General features: G+C 44.2%; 1 protein-coding gene across 1 annotated transcript in view; it reads left to right on the top strand.

The window, feature by feature from the left end:
• Positions 1 to 734: 734 nt before the first annotated feature.
• The window catches only part of gaa2 (alpha glucosidase 2), a 32,842-nt gene continuing 18,492 nt past the window's right edge, over positions 735 to 15,084 (top strand). Inside the window, exons 1-12 of the mRNA XM_072464066.1 lie at positions 735 to 864; positions 2,051 to 2,569; positions 4,911 to 5,056; positions 5,519 to 5,684; positions 6,141 to 6,237; positions 7,058 to 7,177; positions 7,264 to 7,382; positions 8,364 to 8,495; positions 11,293 to 11,403; positions 12,260 to 12,373; positions 12,449 to 12,533; positions 14,172 to 14,289. Of these exons, the coding sequence (XP_072320167.1) occupies positions 742 to 864; positions 2,051 to 2,569; positions 4,911 to 5,056; positions 5,519 to 5,684; positions 6,141 to 6,237; positions 7,058 to 7,177; positions 7,264 to 7,382; positions 8,364 to 8,495; positions 11,293 to 11,403; positions 12,260 to 12,373; positions 12,449 to 12,533; positions 14,172 to 14,289 (1,850 nt within the window). The 5' untranslated portion in view covers positions 735 to 741. The remainder of the gene's footprint in view (positions 865 to 2,050; positions 2,570 to 4,910; positions 5,057 to 5,518; positions 5,685 to 6,140; positions 6,238 to 7,057; positions 7,178 to 7,263; positions 7,383 to 8,363; positions 8,496 to 11,292; positions 11,404 to 12,259; positions 12,374 to 12,448; positions 12,534 to 14,171; positions 14,290 to 15,084) is intronic.

Below are 15,084 nucleotides of genomic sequence, written 5' to 3'. Positions count from 1 at the left end.
GTAACTTCTCTTTTGGAGAGTGCTTTGGTGGGTCTGTTTCAGATGTGAATGACCCTGTCTCCGTGTGCACAGTGGCTGAACTATGGGTCCATAACAGCTTTATATTAGCATCTCCATCTGTAGCATTTCAATAATTAATTAAGGGAGTGTAGTAGAACATTTTTCCTCTAATCCACTTCTATTGAGCACTAAAACAAAGCTGCTGTGTTCAACAAAAATGTTGCACATGTACATTCGTGACCAAAAGGTTCCTGGATTGACTGGAAAGTACCTGTCTGGAGCAGGAACTAGAACGGTTTGCACTATAGGAACTTATGCAGTTCTTTGTACTTTTTGTTAACTCGGGAATTTTCCAGCCAGGAACTATTCAAGTCTAATTTTCCATTTTAAATGTCCTGTAATAATTCAGCCCAGCACAAGTATCTGAGACTGATCTGTACATTTTGTGTACATACTGAGACCACATTTATTTTTATGTTATTAGTAAATTATTAATGTATGCATGCATTCTCTGTCTCATTAAACTGTCCCAAAACACATGGTAGTGATGAGCCTCTTGACACATTTCCCTCTGAATAGTGCACTTTAACATTATAAAATACCAAGATACACTTTTCCAACTGAATTCTTCATTTGTTTCTTATTTTAAATACACATTCTGAACTTTTGATTCAATATTAGTCATTCTTTCCACTTCAAATGAGGAACAGAGAATGCTGACTCCTGTACAATTAGCTCAGGATGGTCTGGTCTCTTTGGTCCCACAGGAGCATGGTGTCGTACAAGCGTCTGGACCCCGAGCAGGTCCGCTTCTCAGGAGGGGCCTTCAGCGACGAGCGGGCCCCCGTCTATGAGGAGACAGCCGTGAGTACAGAGAAGGAGCTAGGAAAGGGGAGCTAGTTCATTCAATTCAGTAATCATTTATAACTTTGACTATTCTACAGTAAATAAAGGATTATCTTATCTTATCTTAAATCAATATGAAGATTAGCAATGACTTATTTCATTCATCGTATTTATTTGATAAAAAAATAAACCCGTGTAATCCTTGATGTATTCAGGAACTACTGATGTGTTTAATCATTGGAATAATCCATTCAAACCACACTATTCAATACACATTTCTTACATGTAAATGCTGTTCCAACTACCTCTTGAAAGTTAGGATTCATTCTGTCTTTGACACTTAATATCCTTTTATCTGGCAGCAACATTTCGACTGGCCTCAGACCGGTTCACTTTATAGCGTTTTGGAACGGTTCTGTTGATGTCAGAGTGTGTCTCCATGTTCAGAGGCAGACTGACCTCACCCAAACATAACTCATGTTGTCTTCATAAATGTCTGTGAGATGTGGCTAAAGCTAGAACAGGAAACTACTTCAGGCTTATTGTCTGGTTTTCTGCTTTTATTTCACTTCTCTGCAAAGCCTCCACACTACATATACTTCCAATGTATAATGGATCCAGCACAATCAAAACCTAATGCATTTCATTGAAAAAATGTTAAAACATGGTGTAGAGGTGCAGAGAAGTGAAATAACTGCAGAAATAGCTCTCACTCAATCTTTTGACACATCCCATAGCGCCACAAACGTGGAATTACTAAACTTCTTTTTGTGAAACGCTGAGATCGGCCTTCTGAAGAAAGTATAATTCAGGGACAATTTAGATTTTATTTATAAGAAAACACTGGTTCTGTTTGGGTGACGTCAGCTGCTCCTGTAGCAAACCCCTGTGACTCGGGCCCTTGCCATGGAAACGTTATCCGCCATTAACTGAAGCGGCCTGAGACACACTGAAGTGAATTGGTCTGGGGGTCCAGCGCTAGTGGAAAAGGCTTACTTCTCAGGGGCCGCTTTGGATTGCTTGAATATATTGGTGCTGTTCAGTGGAGACACTTTCAAACCAATCCACACCAAAACGAGCCAGTGGAAACGTGGCTAAGGACTCATCACTGTTGCCAGCAGAGGGCCTCACAAATGCAAATGAAAGACGTGTAGCTGCACAAGAACATAGATGGTCCCATGTATTGTTGCTATGCCCTCTGTAGGTCCCAGAGCCAGAGGAGACCCCTCTGATGCGCTGGACTCCTCGCTGCTCGGTCACCAGAAGCCTGCTGGTGATTGGCTGTCTGCTGCTGCTCCTTCTGGGAGGCTGGCTCCTGGGAACACAATACTGGCTCCTCTCTTCTTCTTCCTCCTCCACAATCCCACACCCGCCTCCAGCTCCAGGAAAACCCTCCAAGTCCAACTCCACTGCCCCCCCCAGAGAGGCCTGCACCGTGATCCCTGAGGCCTGGAGGTTCGACTGTTACCCAGAGAGAGGGGTCGTAGTGACGCAAGACCTGTGCGAGGGCCGGAACTGCTGCTTCGTCCCCCAGGGTCAGAATGGGGTGCCCTGGTGCTTCTACCCCACAGATTTCCCCTCATACTCACTGGTGTCAGTACAGCCCACGCCCCTGGGACAGAAGGCCACTCTGGAGAGACAAAAGAAAACCTACTATCCAGGAGACATCATGAGCTTACAACTGGAGGTGTTTGAGGAGACCAACACACGGCTGCATGTCAAGGTATGCCACTGACTTTTGTTCACATTATCAAATCAAATCAAATCAATTTATTTTTGTAAGGCCCAAAATCACAACAACAGTTGCCTCTGAGGGCCACAGGGAGAAATGAATCAACAATGTCTGTGGTGGCGATGGAGTCAGACAATGTCTGTGGTGGCGAGTGAGTCAGACAATGTCTGTGGTGGCGAGTGAGTCAGACAATGTCTGTGGTGGCGAGGGACGATGTCCCAGGGTCCTCTGTCCTTAGACTCTCCTTCTCGGCCAGGAAAAACTACAAAAAAAAACTCTTTGGGAAAAAAGCGTAGAAACCTGGAGGAGTTCCAGTGAAGGAGAGATCCGACTCTCACAGACGGACACGAGGAGACTGGAGCTGGACCCACTCTTCAGGCAGATGAGGGACCGACTGAGGCGAACTGGACCCAATTATGCCCCCAATTATGGGCATAACGATCTCAAAACATACACTAGAAGTAACATTCAGTTAGCTCAAATGTCTTTTTTTATTTTTGTCAAAGAATCTGGTTCATCTGGTGAAGAAACTGTAAGGGTGATGATGATGTATTGTATTTATATATAGTTTTTTTGGACACTTTACAATGCATTAATCTTTCACTCGCTCATTCACACACCTTCCACAACCCCAGAGTTACTGGTCTGAAGAATCTCCATATTCTAGTAAATAACATGTTTATTTCATAATATTCATGTCATGTCCAAATGTTGGTTTAGTGTCTCTAGATTCTCCCAGAAGCACATCACACATCTACACTTAAGGTTAGTTAGCCGTTAGCTCAGATGACAGTTCTAGTTCATCCCTTGGGATTCATTCAACCGTAGTGACATTATACCGGAACTTAACTATCATTTTACACGCTAATTCAATTAAATTGAATTAAATGGTTGCCTTATAGGGCTTTTCAAAGTTGTTGATTTATCCAACAGAATCAAACACTGCAAGAGTCTGGTTAGTAATAGAGAAGCAGATTAACCAACGTTCACAGGAAATAAACATGCAAGTCTTGGGTGGTTTCTACTTGCTTTGCTTTCATTTCTATGAACTTTTCTTTGAAGGGAAGTGTTCAGAAAATACCAATAGCATAATAAAATATATAAGGCTGAGCAAAATAATATGTCTGTTTGCCGTAACCCGACCGACCCGGAATGAAACTAGCCGACTGGGACAAAAAATCAGCATTTTGTTGAAAAAACGTCAATCTTTTATTTTTCAATTATTTCGCAGACTCACCGATCGGTCTTTCCCTAAACCGCCTTGTTGAATATTTTGATTGCGCTGAAAAACCTATCCTACATCCCAAAGGACTGATAATCCATATGCGCCTTCATATTCGGTCCTCCGCATACTTCTGTAACCAAACAGAACGCGCAAAACGGAACCATATTGCCTTTTACGAATTGGTTTGCCTGTGTCGGCGCCATTGAAGTGGCCATAGTTCATGTCCACTCTCTATCACGGTGTGACTTGATTTAAATTTGACTTACACTGCTGGGATTGAAACACGCCCAACAGCATCATCACAACGAACATGGCGGGAACATGGCGGCGCCCATGTCCCCCGCATGTTCGCCCCGCTCGCTTTCGCTACCAAAATAAAGGATAGCGGCGTACAAAAGGTCGATTGAAATATCTTAAAATCGTGAGATTTAGTCTCTCGATCGGTTTGATCGAGACGTTTTCCGTCATTGACTGTAGAAGCCCGACCCCTGGGCTGTTGAAGCCCGACCCCTGGGCTGTTGAAGCCCGACCCCTGGGCTGTAGAAGCCCGACCCCTGGGCTGTAGAAGCCCGACCCCTGGACTGTAGAAGCCCGACCCCTGGACTGTAGAAGCCCGACCCCTGGACTGTAGAAGCCCGACCCCGGGACTGTAGAAGCCCGACCCCTGGACTGTAGAAGCCTGACCCCTGGACTGTTGAAGCCCGACCCCTGGACTGTTGAAGCCCGACCCCTGGACTGTTGAAGCCCGACCCCTGGACTGTTGAAGCCCGACCCCTGGACTGTTGAAGCCTGACCCCTGGACTGTTGAAGCCTGACCCCTGGACTGTAGAAGCCTGACCCCTGGACTGTTGAAGCCCGACCCCTGGCTGTCACTCCGAGTCAAAAAATTAAAAAAATTTGGGTATTTTTTTTAAAATAAGAATTTACCTAGCGACCGACCCACTTGAAAAATGTTGGGTCGGGTTGCAGCAAACAGATTATTTATTTGGGGCAGCCTAATATAAAATTGAATGAAATAGAATACCAAAAGTATAGTATTTTCAGAAGTCTCTTTAAAGGTTCAACTTCTACAGCCTTTCTGATCCCAGTGCTGACATGTTCTCCCAGATCACAGATCCTTCCAGCCCCAGGTTTGAGGTTCCCATCGCAGTTCCCTCTGCCACCGAGAGGGCCCAGAGTCCAGAGTATGTTCTGGAGCTGTCCAAGGAGCCCTTTGGAGTCATTGTGAGGCGGCGTTCTACAGGCACTGTTCTGTGAGTCCACTTGTGATCCAGTTCACTCCACTCATACTGGCAATATCAAATCTGAGTCTGAGATGGTTCATATGTCACCAACGTGTCTAACGAGTATCCACATGGACTAGCACCATGAACAGGCTGTCACAGAAGTCTCTCAAAGTCTGGTTTGGACTCAATGGCTTTTATTTTGGACATTTTTATTTTATTAATTTGATGTGGCTGTTAAAGCTAAGGCCGTAAAGTCTGTTATTACTTCTAGTGTTATAGGGTATAGAGTGAGACTGGAGGTGACTAAGTTTCGTCACATAGGACACATTATTGCTGCCGTTAGGATGAACAGAAGAGGTTCATCCTCCTCATGACTTCTAGGTTCACACATCTAAATAAAAATGGATGCCGTGTAATTCCTTTGTATATGTTTTTGTGTTTTTACTGTCATTTTTATCTCTTCCATTCATTATAATCTCTTGCATCCAGTTTGAACACCACCATGGCCCCTTTATTCTACGCAGACCAGTTCCTTCAGGTGTCGAGCTCTCTGCCCTCTGCATCCATCTATGGCCTGGGGGAGCACCGTTCCTCTTTTCGACATGACGTCCAGTGGAACACGCTCACCATGTGGGCCAGAGATGTGCCTCCTACGGTAACTGCCCACAGTTAATCCATCTACTGCTACTCGTACTAACTACTAAAGCCACATTTCAACTCATTCACTTCGGAACTGATTGGTACGGTCCAAAATTGTCCTAAGCACCCCTGAGAAGTACTTGCTTCCAAAGCGGTTCCTGGATGATTTCGCACCAAACACTGACTTGATCTGGTGATAAACTGCTGTATTTCCAGTGATGCTTATGTTGAGCCCACGTACTCCGCAAAACAAAGCTAGCACACGTTAGCATCAGATGTTTCCTGTTTATCGACACGAAAGAAGGCCAAAAATATAATTGTTTTGAATTGCTGAAATTGGCCTCAGGGTTAAAAAGTATAATCATAACACTAAGAGCATGAGTGATATTGCAGTGAGTTACAAACTGCAGTCTCCCAATATTCATCTTGCTTTCTCTTCCTGTGCTTTAATCCTATATTCTGTGTGGGGCAGGAGAAGACCAACCTGTACGGCGTGCACCCCTTCTACCTGGGCCTGGAGGAGGCGGGCCTTGCTCATGGATTCTTCCTGCTCAACTCCAACGCTATGGGTCAGTGTCAACATCCACAAGTTCTACAGCCCTACTCTGTGTATACCAGAAATACCTCAAACTATGATATCTAATACACTGAACAGATTTCTACTTCATGTTTCAGATCTTTGTTTTTATTTACAGACGCATTGAGCACATTCCTTTTACTTCCGTGTCTGGTTTTGCAACCTGAAGAAAAGATTGGCCTCTTTTCTTCAGGTTGCAAAAACAGACACGGAAACTAATAGTATCAATTTATTAATAAATACATTTTGCACCTAAAATTTAGAAGATTTCTTTAAAAAACGCACATCCCTGCACTGTTTAAGGTGCTTATGTTTCCAACAAAAATGCACAGGCATCAAATATAGGTAAACGTATTGTAAACAACAACAATATTTTGGTCTCTTTGACAGTACATGAATGAATGCCTTGATCGAAGTTTGATTTGTAGCTATTCACTACTATTCAACAATTCATAAGTTCTTGCTTTTATTTTTATTCAGATTTTGTTAATTAAAATGTAATTTTATTATTATTCAGAAAACCTCAGCGTCTCAAAACGTATGGCAGATAGAAACCTCAAATTCCTTTTTATCTGGTTTGCAAATACATAGTTGCAGCAGAAAACAGAAGTGCCCTTATCTCCAGACTGTCAGATCTGCTAAAATAATGTGATTAATCAAATCAAATCAATTTATTTTTGTAAGGCCCAAAACCACAACAACAGTTGCCTCTGAGGGCCACAGGGAGAAATTAATCAACAATGTCTGTGGTGGCGATGGCGTCAGACAATGTCTGTGGTGTGATTAATTGCCTGCTGTTGTGTGTTGGGCAGATGTGGTGCTCCAGCCTGCTCCTGCCATCACCTGGAGGACCATCGGTGGAATCCTGGACTTTTACTTGTTCCTGGGCCCAGAGCCAGCTTCAGTGGTGCAGCAGTATCTGGAAGTGGTTGGTGAGGATGACACGGTCTGCTGAAACCGTATGTGTTCGCCTGTCAATCCTGTATTATTTCAAAGGTGTGTACATGTATCTTTACAGGACGTCCGGCGATGCCCATATACTGGGCCTTGGGGTTCCACCTGTGCCGCTGGGGTTACCAGACCAGTAATGCTACATGGGACGTGGTGAAGAGCATGAGGAGCTATGGGATACCTCAGGTCAGTACTGTAAAGATAAATCTAAATGTGGAATTGTTCTACTTTGTTTGAGCGTCAAAAGAGAATATGGCATTTTCTGCAGTAAAGGCTCAAAACAGGGCTGCTACAGTCTAATACAAGTTTGGCCAAACTATGGCCAACTAGCCACAACTAGCCCAATTTTCCATCCGGCCCCTGGGCCCCTACCAGCAATTAAAGGCGTAATGGACGTTTTTTTGCCGATTTGAGAACTCAAGCGGAAGTGCACATGCGCTCCCCCCGTACGGACGCAGAGAAAAGCCTTGCGGCTAACATGTGCGTTTGTTTACTAGCGCGACGGATCGCATCGCATCTCTCGTCTCCATAGATTTCCGTCTCTTCTGAGCAGCTCAAACTGTCTTTCTCTGTCTTAATTTTGTCCTGTACTCTGAGGGAACTATATTATGATACAATACAATAATACCACAATATTATCCCTACACACCCCCACTCCCGTGCAGGCATTTGCAGCTCATTATTATTATTATTATTATTATTATTATTATTATTATTATTATTGTTATTGTTATTGTTATTGTTATTGTTATTATTACTATTACAGTGTATTTGTATAGTGCCTTTCCACTTTCAAGTCACTCAAAGCACTTTACTTGGTAATGTGGGTTAAGTGCCTTGCCTAAGGACACAAGGACATTCCCTCTAGCGCCCCCCTGTGGCACCTGGTTTTCCAGCACTCCCATTAAAGTACTATCCAGGCCCTGTCCTGCTTAGCTTCCGAGAGCTGACGGGATCGGGATTGTAATGGGGTCCAGAGGTAGTTTGAACTTGCACTGTGACTCGTGCCATGTGTAAATTTGATCTGGATATGCCTGCTGGCGATGTGGCTGTTTTGGCCGTGTTTCAAGTGGTGGTTCCCTCCCAAGATTCGCAATTCTGTTCTGGAGGTTTTTCACGATAATTATTCTTAAGCATTTCAGAGAGAGTCCTTTTTTTTGTGTGCAGGACGTCCAGTGGAACGACATCGACTACATGGACCGCTTCCTGGACTTCACATATGACCCGGTGAATTTCAACACCCTGCCCGACCTGGTGAAGGACCTGCATGAACACGACCAGCGCTACGTCCTCATCCTGGTATGCACACAAGAACACACACACTTACACGCACACGACCAGCGCTACGTCCTCATCCTGGTATGCACACAAGAACACACACACTTACACGCACACGACCAACGCTACATCCTCATCCTGGTATGCACACAAGAACACACACACTTACACGCACACGACCAGCGCTACGTCCTCATCCTGGTATGCACACAAGAACACACACACTTACACGCACACGACCAGCGCTACGTCCTCATCCTGGTATGCACACAAGAACACACACACTTACACGCACACGACCAGCGCTACGTCCTCATCCTGGTATGCACACAAGAACACACACACTTACACGCACACGACCAGCGCTACGTCCTCATCCTGGTATGCACACAAGAACACACACACTTACACGCACACGACCAGCGCTACGTCCTCATCCTGGTACACACACAAGAACACACACACTTACACGCACACGACCAGCGCTACGTCCTCATCCTGGTACACGCACGTTGCCTTTACTTGACATTACTCTCGCTTGCATTCATTTCTTTGAGACTGGTCTTAACTGTAACTTTTGTCATTACTTTTCTAACCTAACCCATTTCAACCCATATCTAAACTTTGAACCATTTTGTTGTTCACATGAGCGTTCACACTTACACTTAGAGGCGCAATGGAAGATTTTTCGGCGATTTTAGAACTCAGGCGGAAGTGCACATGCGCACTCCCCCGTGCGGACGGATACAACACACACGTGCGTTTGTTTATTAGTGCGACGGATCGGTAGGTGCGTTTTATGATTGATACGTGGCAGGACTAATCGGCAGTCCACGCCACGAGGAAATGAGACTCAGATTTGTCCAGTCAACCTTTTAAACTTGAAAATTAGGACATTTGTAAAAACCTGGACAAGATCAAACCTACTGGAAAAATACCAAACCAATTCCAAATCAGGACTAAACTAGGCTCAAACGAAAACTATGAAGTCAACGCAAGTACCACAGAACTTGGACCTACTCCTTAAAGGGCGGCTGCAAAGTTATTTGGAATTGTGCTTTCAAGTCCTCGTTGGCCCTTAGTCTTAATATATTCAGATACTATGGAAAAAAAAAACTATTATTTAAAAGAATTACACTCTTTTGCTGCTGCCGTCTTTTTGCCTTCACCTTCCCTCAGACCTAACCTTCACCTAACCCGGAAATGTATCGTCACACCGGGACAATGTCTGGCCAACACTGAGGATATTTACACTGAAGTGGACAGCGATAGCGATTTAAAATACAACTAAATCCTCGTCAAGTGAGAGGATTTCAACGGATGATGAACAGCATATGTTGAAGAACATGTCCTGCAGCTGCTGCCTCATATATTTGAGCCTGACGCCTCGTCAGACGATGAAAACAGAGCGGAGGAGAATGATGATGAGACGAGAATGAGATGGCGACTGGACATCGACAGACTTTCTGAATGGTGCGTGTTAAACTGAAATATTTCCAATGAAATGATGTGAAATACAAAGATGACGAGGTTCCTTACTGTATTAGTACGAAACTGCAAATAACTAGTCAAACGGTTCCACCCCACAAGTCCGAAGGTTCACTAGTCCCATGGTAGCATTCTCTAAAGTGCCCGTGCAGCTGCTGCTCACCGATGTGGCTGATGGAGTCCGCGCTCGCCGTGGTGTTCCACCGGAATATCCACAGCGCGGCGAACATCGGAATCAGCGTTTCCATTTCGAGTCGAGCCAGAATGCGCATCCAGACCGGTGCTGTCGCCTTTCACCGCCCCTAGAATCCGCCGCGGGAGTGTCTGTGAGGCGCAAGGTAAATCCCAAAGTCGCGGACGAAAAGTAAGTATTCCAGGCAGCACGGGCAGCACGGTGAGCCCGGGGAAAGCACAGCGGGAGGCGGGAAGAGGACGCCAAAGACTCACTCCGGGCTCTTTCGTGTCCTCTCCCCGTCCATTCAACTTCCTGATATAATTATTACAACCAGTGATATGCATAAAGTGAGCACTCTCGCCGTGAACAACAACACAGCATACGGCGGCTACGAAAGCACAGACAACTGCCTTGACGTGAAAATATCTTGCAACTTTTTTGCATATCCAAGTCGAGGTTTTGGAAACTGTCTTCGGTGAAATGTCGGTAGCACTGGACCAGCCACACATCACCGAACTGGGATTCCAAAAGCATTCTCTTAGTCCGGGACAAATCGTGTCCAAAGACGTTCTCTACTCCTAAAATTCCACTCTGTTTAGCACATTTCAGACGAGAACAATGAGGGTCGGCTACAGCATGTTACCGGTATTTCGTCACTGATTTTGTGACCATGGTTGAAGCATTCGGTTATGTGAAAAAATGAAAGCTATATTCCACTTATTAACAGACGTTGCAGCCCATATTTTATAAATGCTGTCCAATGACCTACAGTACATATAAAGTCCAGAGCAGTCTTTCACAAACTGTGGTACATGGGCCCCTCTGCAGTATATGTTTTATTTATTGACCGATCCAATGTGTTTGTTGTCCTTCTGGATTATTCATTATTTATATTATCCTTATTTTAGACCTAGTTTAGTCTCAGTTTAGGACAAGCCTAAATTTGTCCTTCATATAGTCTGGGTTTAGATCTGGTAGTGGTACTTGTGAAAACGTTGCGAGCCACTGGTTTAGACTAACTAGAACATAGCAACAACATCATGAAAAGCAAGACTACAAACATGTTTTCAGTTTTCTAATGTGCAGTGTTAGTGTAGGTCCACAGGGGGGCAGTAGAGCAGCGTACAGCTACACTGACTGTAAGTGCACCCACAGGACCCAGGCATCAGCAGCACCCAGCCTCCAGGAGCATACTGGCCCTACGACGAAGGCCTCAAGAGAGGGCTGTTCATCAAAGACGCCGACGGGAACGCTCTCATCGGAAAGGTGAGGCTGTAGAAACACCGAGGAACACTTCCACGCTAGAAACTGTTGAAAAACTGACATTTTACTCAAGTAAGAGGATCACGACTTAATATATGAATATTCTATTCATACAAAATTGTGGTCTAAGGAATGACTCAAGAAAACAAATGGAGAAACTGTCTAGATGTGTAATTGTAAAGTTAAAGTAATTGGCCAAAACAATAAATAATGCACAAAATCTAGTATTTTATTAGAGACATAGAAAATGGACAAACCAAATTTCACGAGCAAGGACCACGCCACAACAATGGAATATGAGAGATGTTTATTGATAATAGTGATGATGACGATGATGGCTCGATGATAGCTCTGATGGATCCATGATGGATCCATGAGAGTTGGCTGGGTAGAGACTCGGGATGGGGGCTCCGTCTCAGGTCATCAGCCGAGCCGATTCAGAACCCCCAAAGATGATTTTAAAATGAGCAAAGATGATCTGGATCTGAAAGTAAAGCCTGGCTGAAAATGCAGATGTTCACTGAGTGGCACGAGACAAGAGGAGCTGGATTGTCTGGAAGGTTTATTGCCATTGTCAATGAACAAAATTCACAAACATAGGAACTTTTTTGGGTGATAGTGCAACATACAATGATGAGCAATAATAAAACATGTATAAAATCAAAAAGGGCATTAAAACAATTTAAATTGACTACAAGATAAAAATCCAAATGGGCTTTCTCTGTACACAACATTGAATTGCCTCTGTCGTGCGGGGACGAACCATGCGCATGAATGTTTTTATGATTTTGTGAGGGCGTTCAGCTTCTCTCTGCTCACATCTGTATGTTCAGTGAAGATGAGCTTCCTGTGTGTGCAGGTGTGGCCTGGTCTGACGGCGTACCCAGACTTCTCAGACGAGGCCACACATCAGTGGTGGTTTGAGAACCTGCAGCGCTTCTACAGGAGGGTTCCCTTTGACGGCCTCTGGATCGTGAGTCCTCTCGACTAAATCCATGTCCCTCTTTCCTGTTCGCTCTCACATTATTTACTCTCTTGTGTCTGTCAGGACATGAACGAACCCTCCAACTTCCTGGATGGCTCAACAAATGGCTGCCCATCTAACGCCATTGAAAACCCTCCGTACACACCAGGTCGACACACATTATGCAAAATGAACCTTTTCTAACATTGTCCCGTCTCAGAAAACAGACCTGGAGCTGTGTTTAGTTTAATCCACAATAGTTTGAATGAATTCTGTTTACGAGCTTGTCTTCTCTGCTGCTTCTCTGAGCCTCACAAACTGCATTAGAACTATAGTTTTGCTCCACAATGTTGAACAGAAACTTGCTCTCAGGACTTTTTGCAGTAGAACAAGAGTCTTTGCTTTTATCACAAGACCTAAATATTAATGTCATAAATATTTAATAGCTCCTTTTTTTTGTGGGGCACTGCATGCGTCATAATTAGAAACTGTTGGTAAGAACACTAAAGCCCTTAAAAGTAAGTATTTTGGAACCGTACTTGGTCATTTTAAATTATAATGCATAGTTGAAATAACAGAACAACAAACATCATAGAAGAGAACTTCTTCTCAATATACCAAGAGAACTAATATTATATTATATAATAATTGTCAACTAATTTAGTAATCAAATAATGTCATGAGCTGAGAAAATAAGTTTTATGATTCAAATTTGCACAGGAAATGTGGCAATTTGGACTATGAGATAAAAGCACTCTTGTCCATAAATGTATCTGAGATCTTCATATGACTTCACTTGAGGTTTATGTGGGGAAAATATTTTCATCACATGACTTGCATTCTAAACAACAATCGTTAGTTGCAGCCCAACATGTCGGGGCTTTCTTTTGTTTTTTCCCCATTCTAATTCCCTCTGCTGCCAGTAGATGAAGGGCTAATGTCTGAAAGTGGTGTGATTTTAAGTGCAAACATAATTTAATGTTCTAAAACGTGAGATGCCAAAGCAAAGGTACAAGAGGTACAAGCAAAGGTACAAGAGCAGGTTTACAAGTATTTACAAGTATTGTGGATTTACAAGTAATCCACAATACATGTACTTTATTGGCTTTGATACTCTCAAAACCATAATGTACTATGGACGGACTATGGACGGACTATGGACGGACTATGGACGGACTATGGACGGACTGGCTAACTATGGACTGGCCAACTATGGACTGGCTAACTATGGACTGGCTAACTATGGACGGGCTAACTATGGACGGGCTAACTATGGACGGGCTAACTATGGACGGGCTAACTATGGACGGGCTAACTATGGACGGGCTAACTATGGACGGGCTAACTATGGACGGGCTAACTATGGACGGGCTAACTATGGACGGGCTAACTATGGACGGGCTAACTATGGACGGGCTAACTATGGACGGGCTAACTATGGACGGGCTAACTATGGACGGGCTAACTATGGACGGACTATGAACGGACTATGGACTGGTTGGTGTGGAGTGGTTACTTGACATCCAACCAAAGTAAGGACAGTTTTAAGGCTGGTTTATAGTCCGGCAAATCAATGTAGACTTCCCTGACGCACATTGCGGCCAATTACAAAGCTTGTAGCTGGTTCACGGTAAGAGCCCTGAGCTTTGTAATTGGTCGCCATGTGCATTAGAGAGGTACATTCCACGTAGGACTATAAACCAGCCTTAAGTTGTTGCTTGTTGGTGTTGCACCACCAGATATCGTTTGTCATTCCTGCACATACAACTCCCCCTGACATTGTTCTAATTCAACATTGTTCTTGCAGGCGTGCTTGGGGGTCTTCTGCGCTCCAAAACAGTGTGTGCCAGTTCCCAGCAGAAGCTCTCCTCTCACTACAATCTGCACAGCCTTTACGGCCTGCAAGAGGCCAAGGCTACCTCCAGGTCTGTGTGCTACATGCTACATGCTACATGCTACATCCTACATCCTACATTACACACTATATTTACATGGGCACCAGGGAAACCCGAGAAGTGGCCCAGTCCTGTCCCATTTAAAACGATGTTTGGTACATCCAAAGCCCCTGGATTTGATCCTGGAATGAGTTCATGAAAGCTGTAGGTCTTCGACTGCCAAACACTTGGGTTCTTAGACTTTGGGGCTAAATCATGTGAGTTTAGGGGAGAATGTCTTCTGCTTGGAACCAGGTCTAGGATACAAATGGACATTTCAGAAGACATAACGGCTGAAGTTGGGCGGCATAGTTTGCCTCATAGAAAGAAGGTCCTTGGGTGGATTCCCGGGTGGCACGGGGCCTTTCTGTGTGGAGTTTGCGTGTTCTCCCTGTGTCTGCGTAGGCAAGATTAATTCTCGTAATTTTTGTGAGTTCAGAAACTCTTGAAAAGCCATCTTCTTTGGCTTCTTCTGATTTTGTACTTAGGCCTATTTTTAGGAGAAATACAGACTATTTTGGTTTTCATAAACGTGCACACAAGCGCTTTGTACATTTGTGGATGAGAACGAGGACTGAGAACTCTGAACTCTGGATTTAACACAATTTAGATTGTTCTGCTTCTTCTGCTGTGTTGACGCTTCTTCCAGTCAGTTTGATGTATTTTTTTAACATCCTGACTGCTTCTGACCTTCCAGATCGATTCAATTCTGGCATGAGACAGGTTGCCAGGTTACCGGTTTCCCCTACCACTATAAACATGTAGAATAGGCTCCTCCCCTCTTGG

The sequence above is a fragment of the Eucyclogobius newberryi genome, unplaced genomic scaffold (assembly GCF_026437365.1).
Source record: "Eucyclogobius newberryi isolate DKJ021-1_F unplaced genomic scaffold, fEucNew1.0.hap1 SCAF_4, whole genome shotgun sequence".
NCBI lineage: Eukaryota > Metazoa > Chordata > Actinopteri > Gobiiformes > Gobiidae > Eucyclogobius > Eucyclogobius newberryi.
The sequence above is the reverse complement of the archived record's forward strand: the minus strand, read 5'-3'. Positions and strand labels throughout refer to the sequence as shown.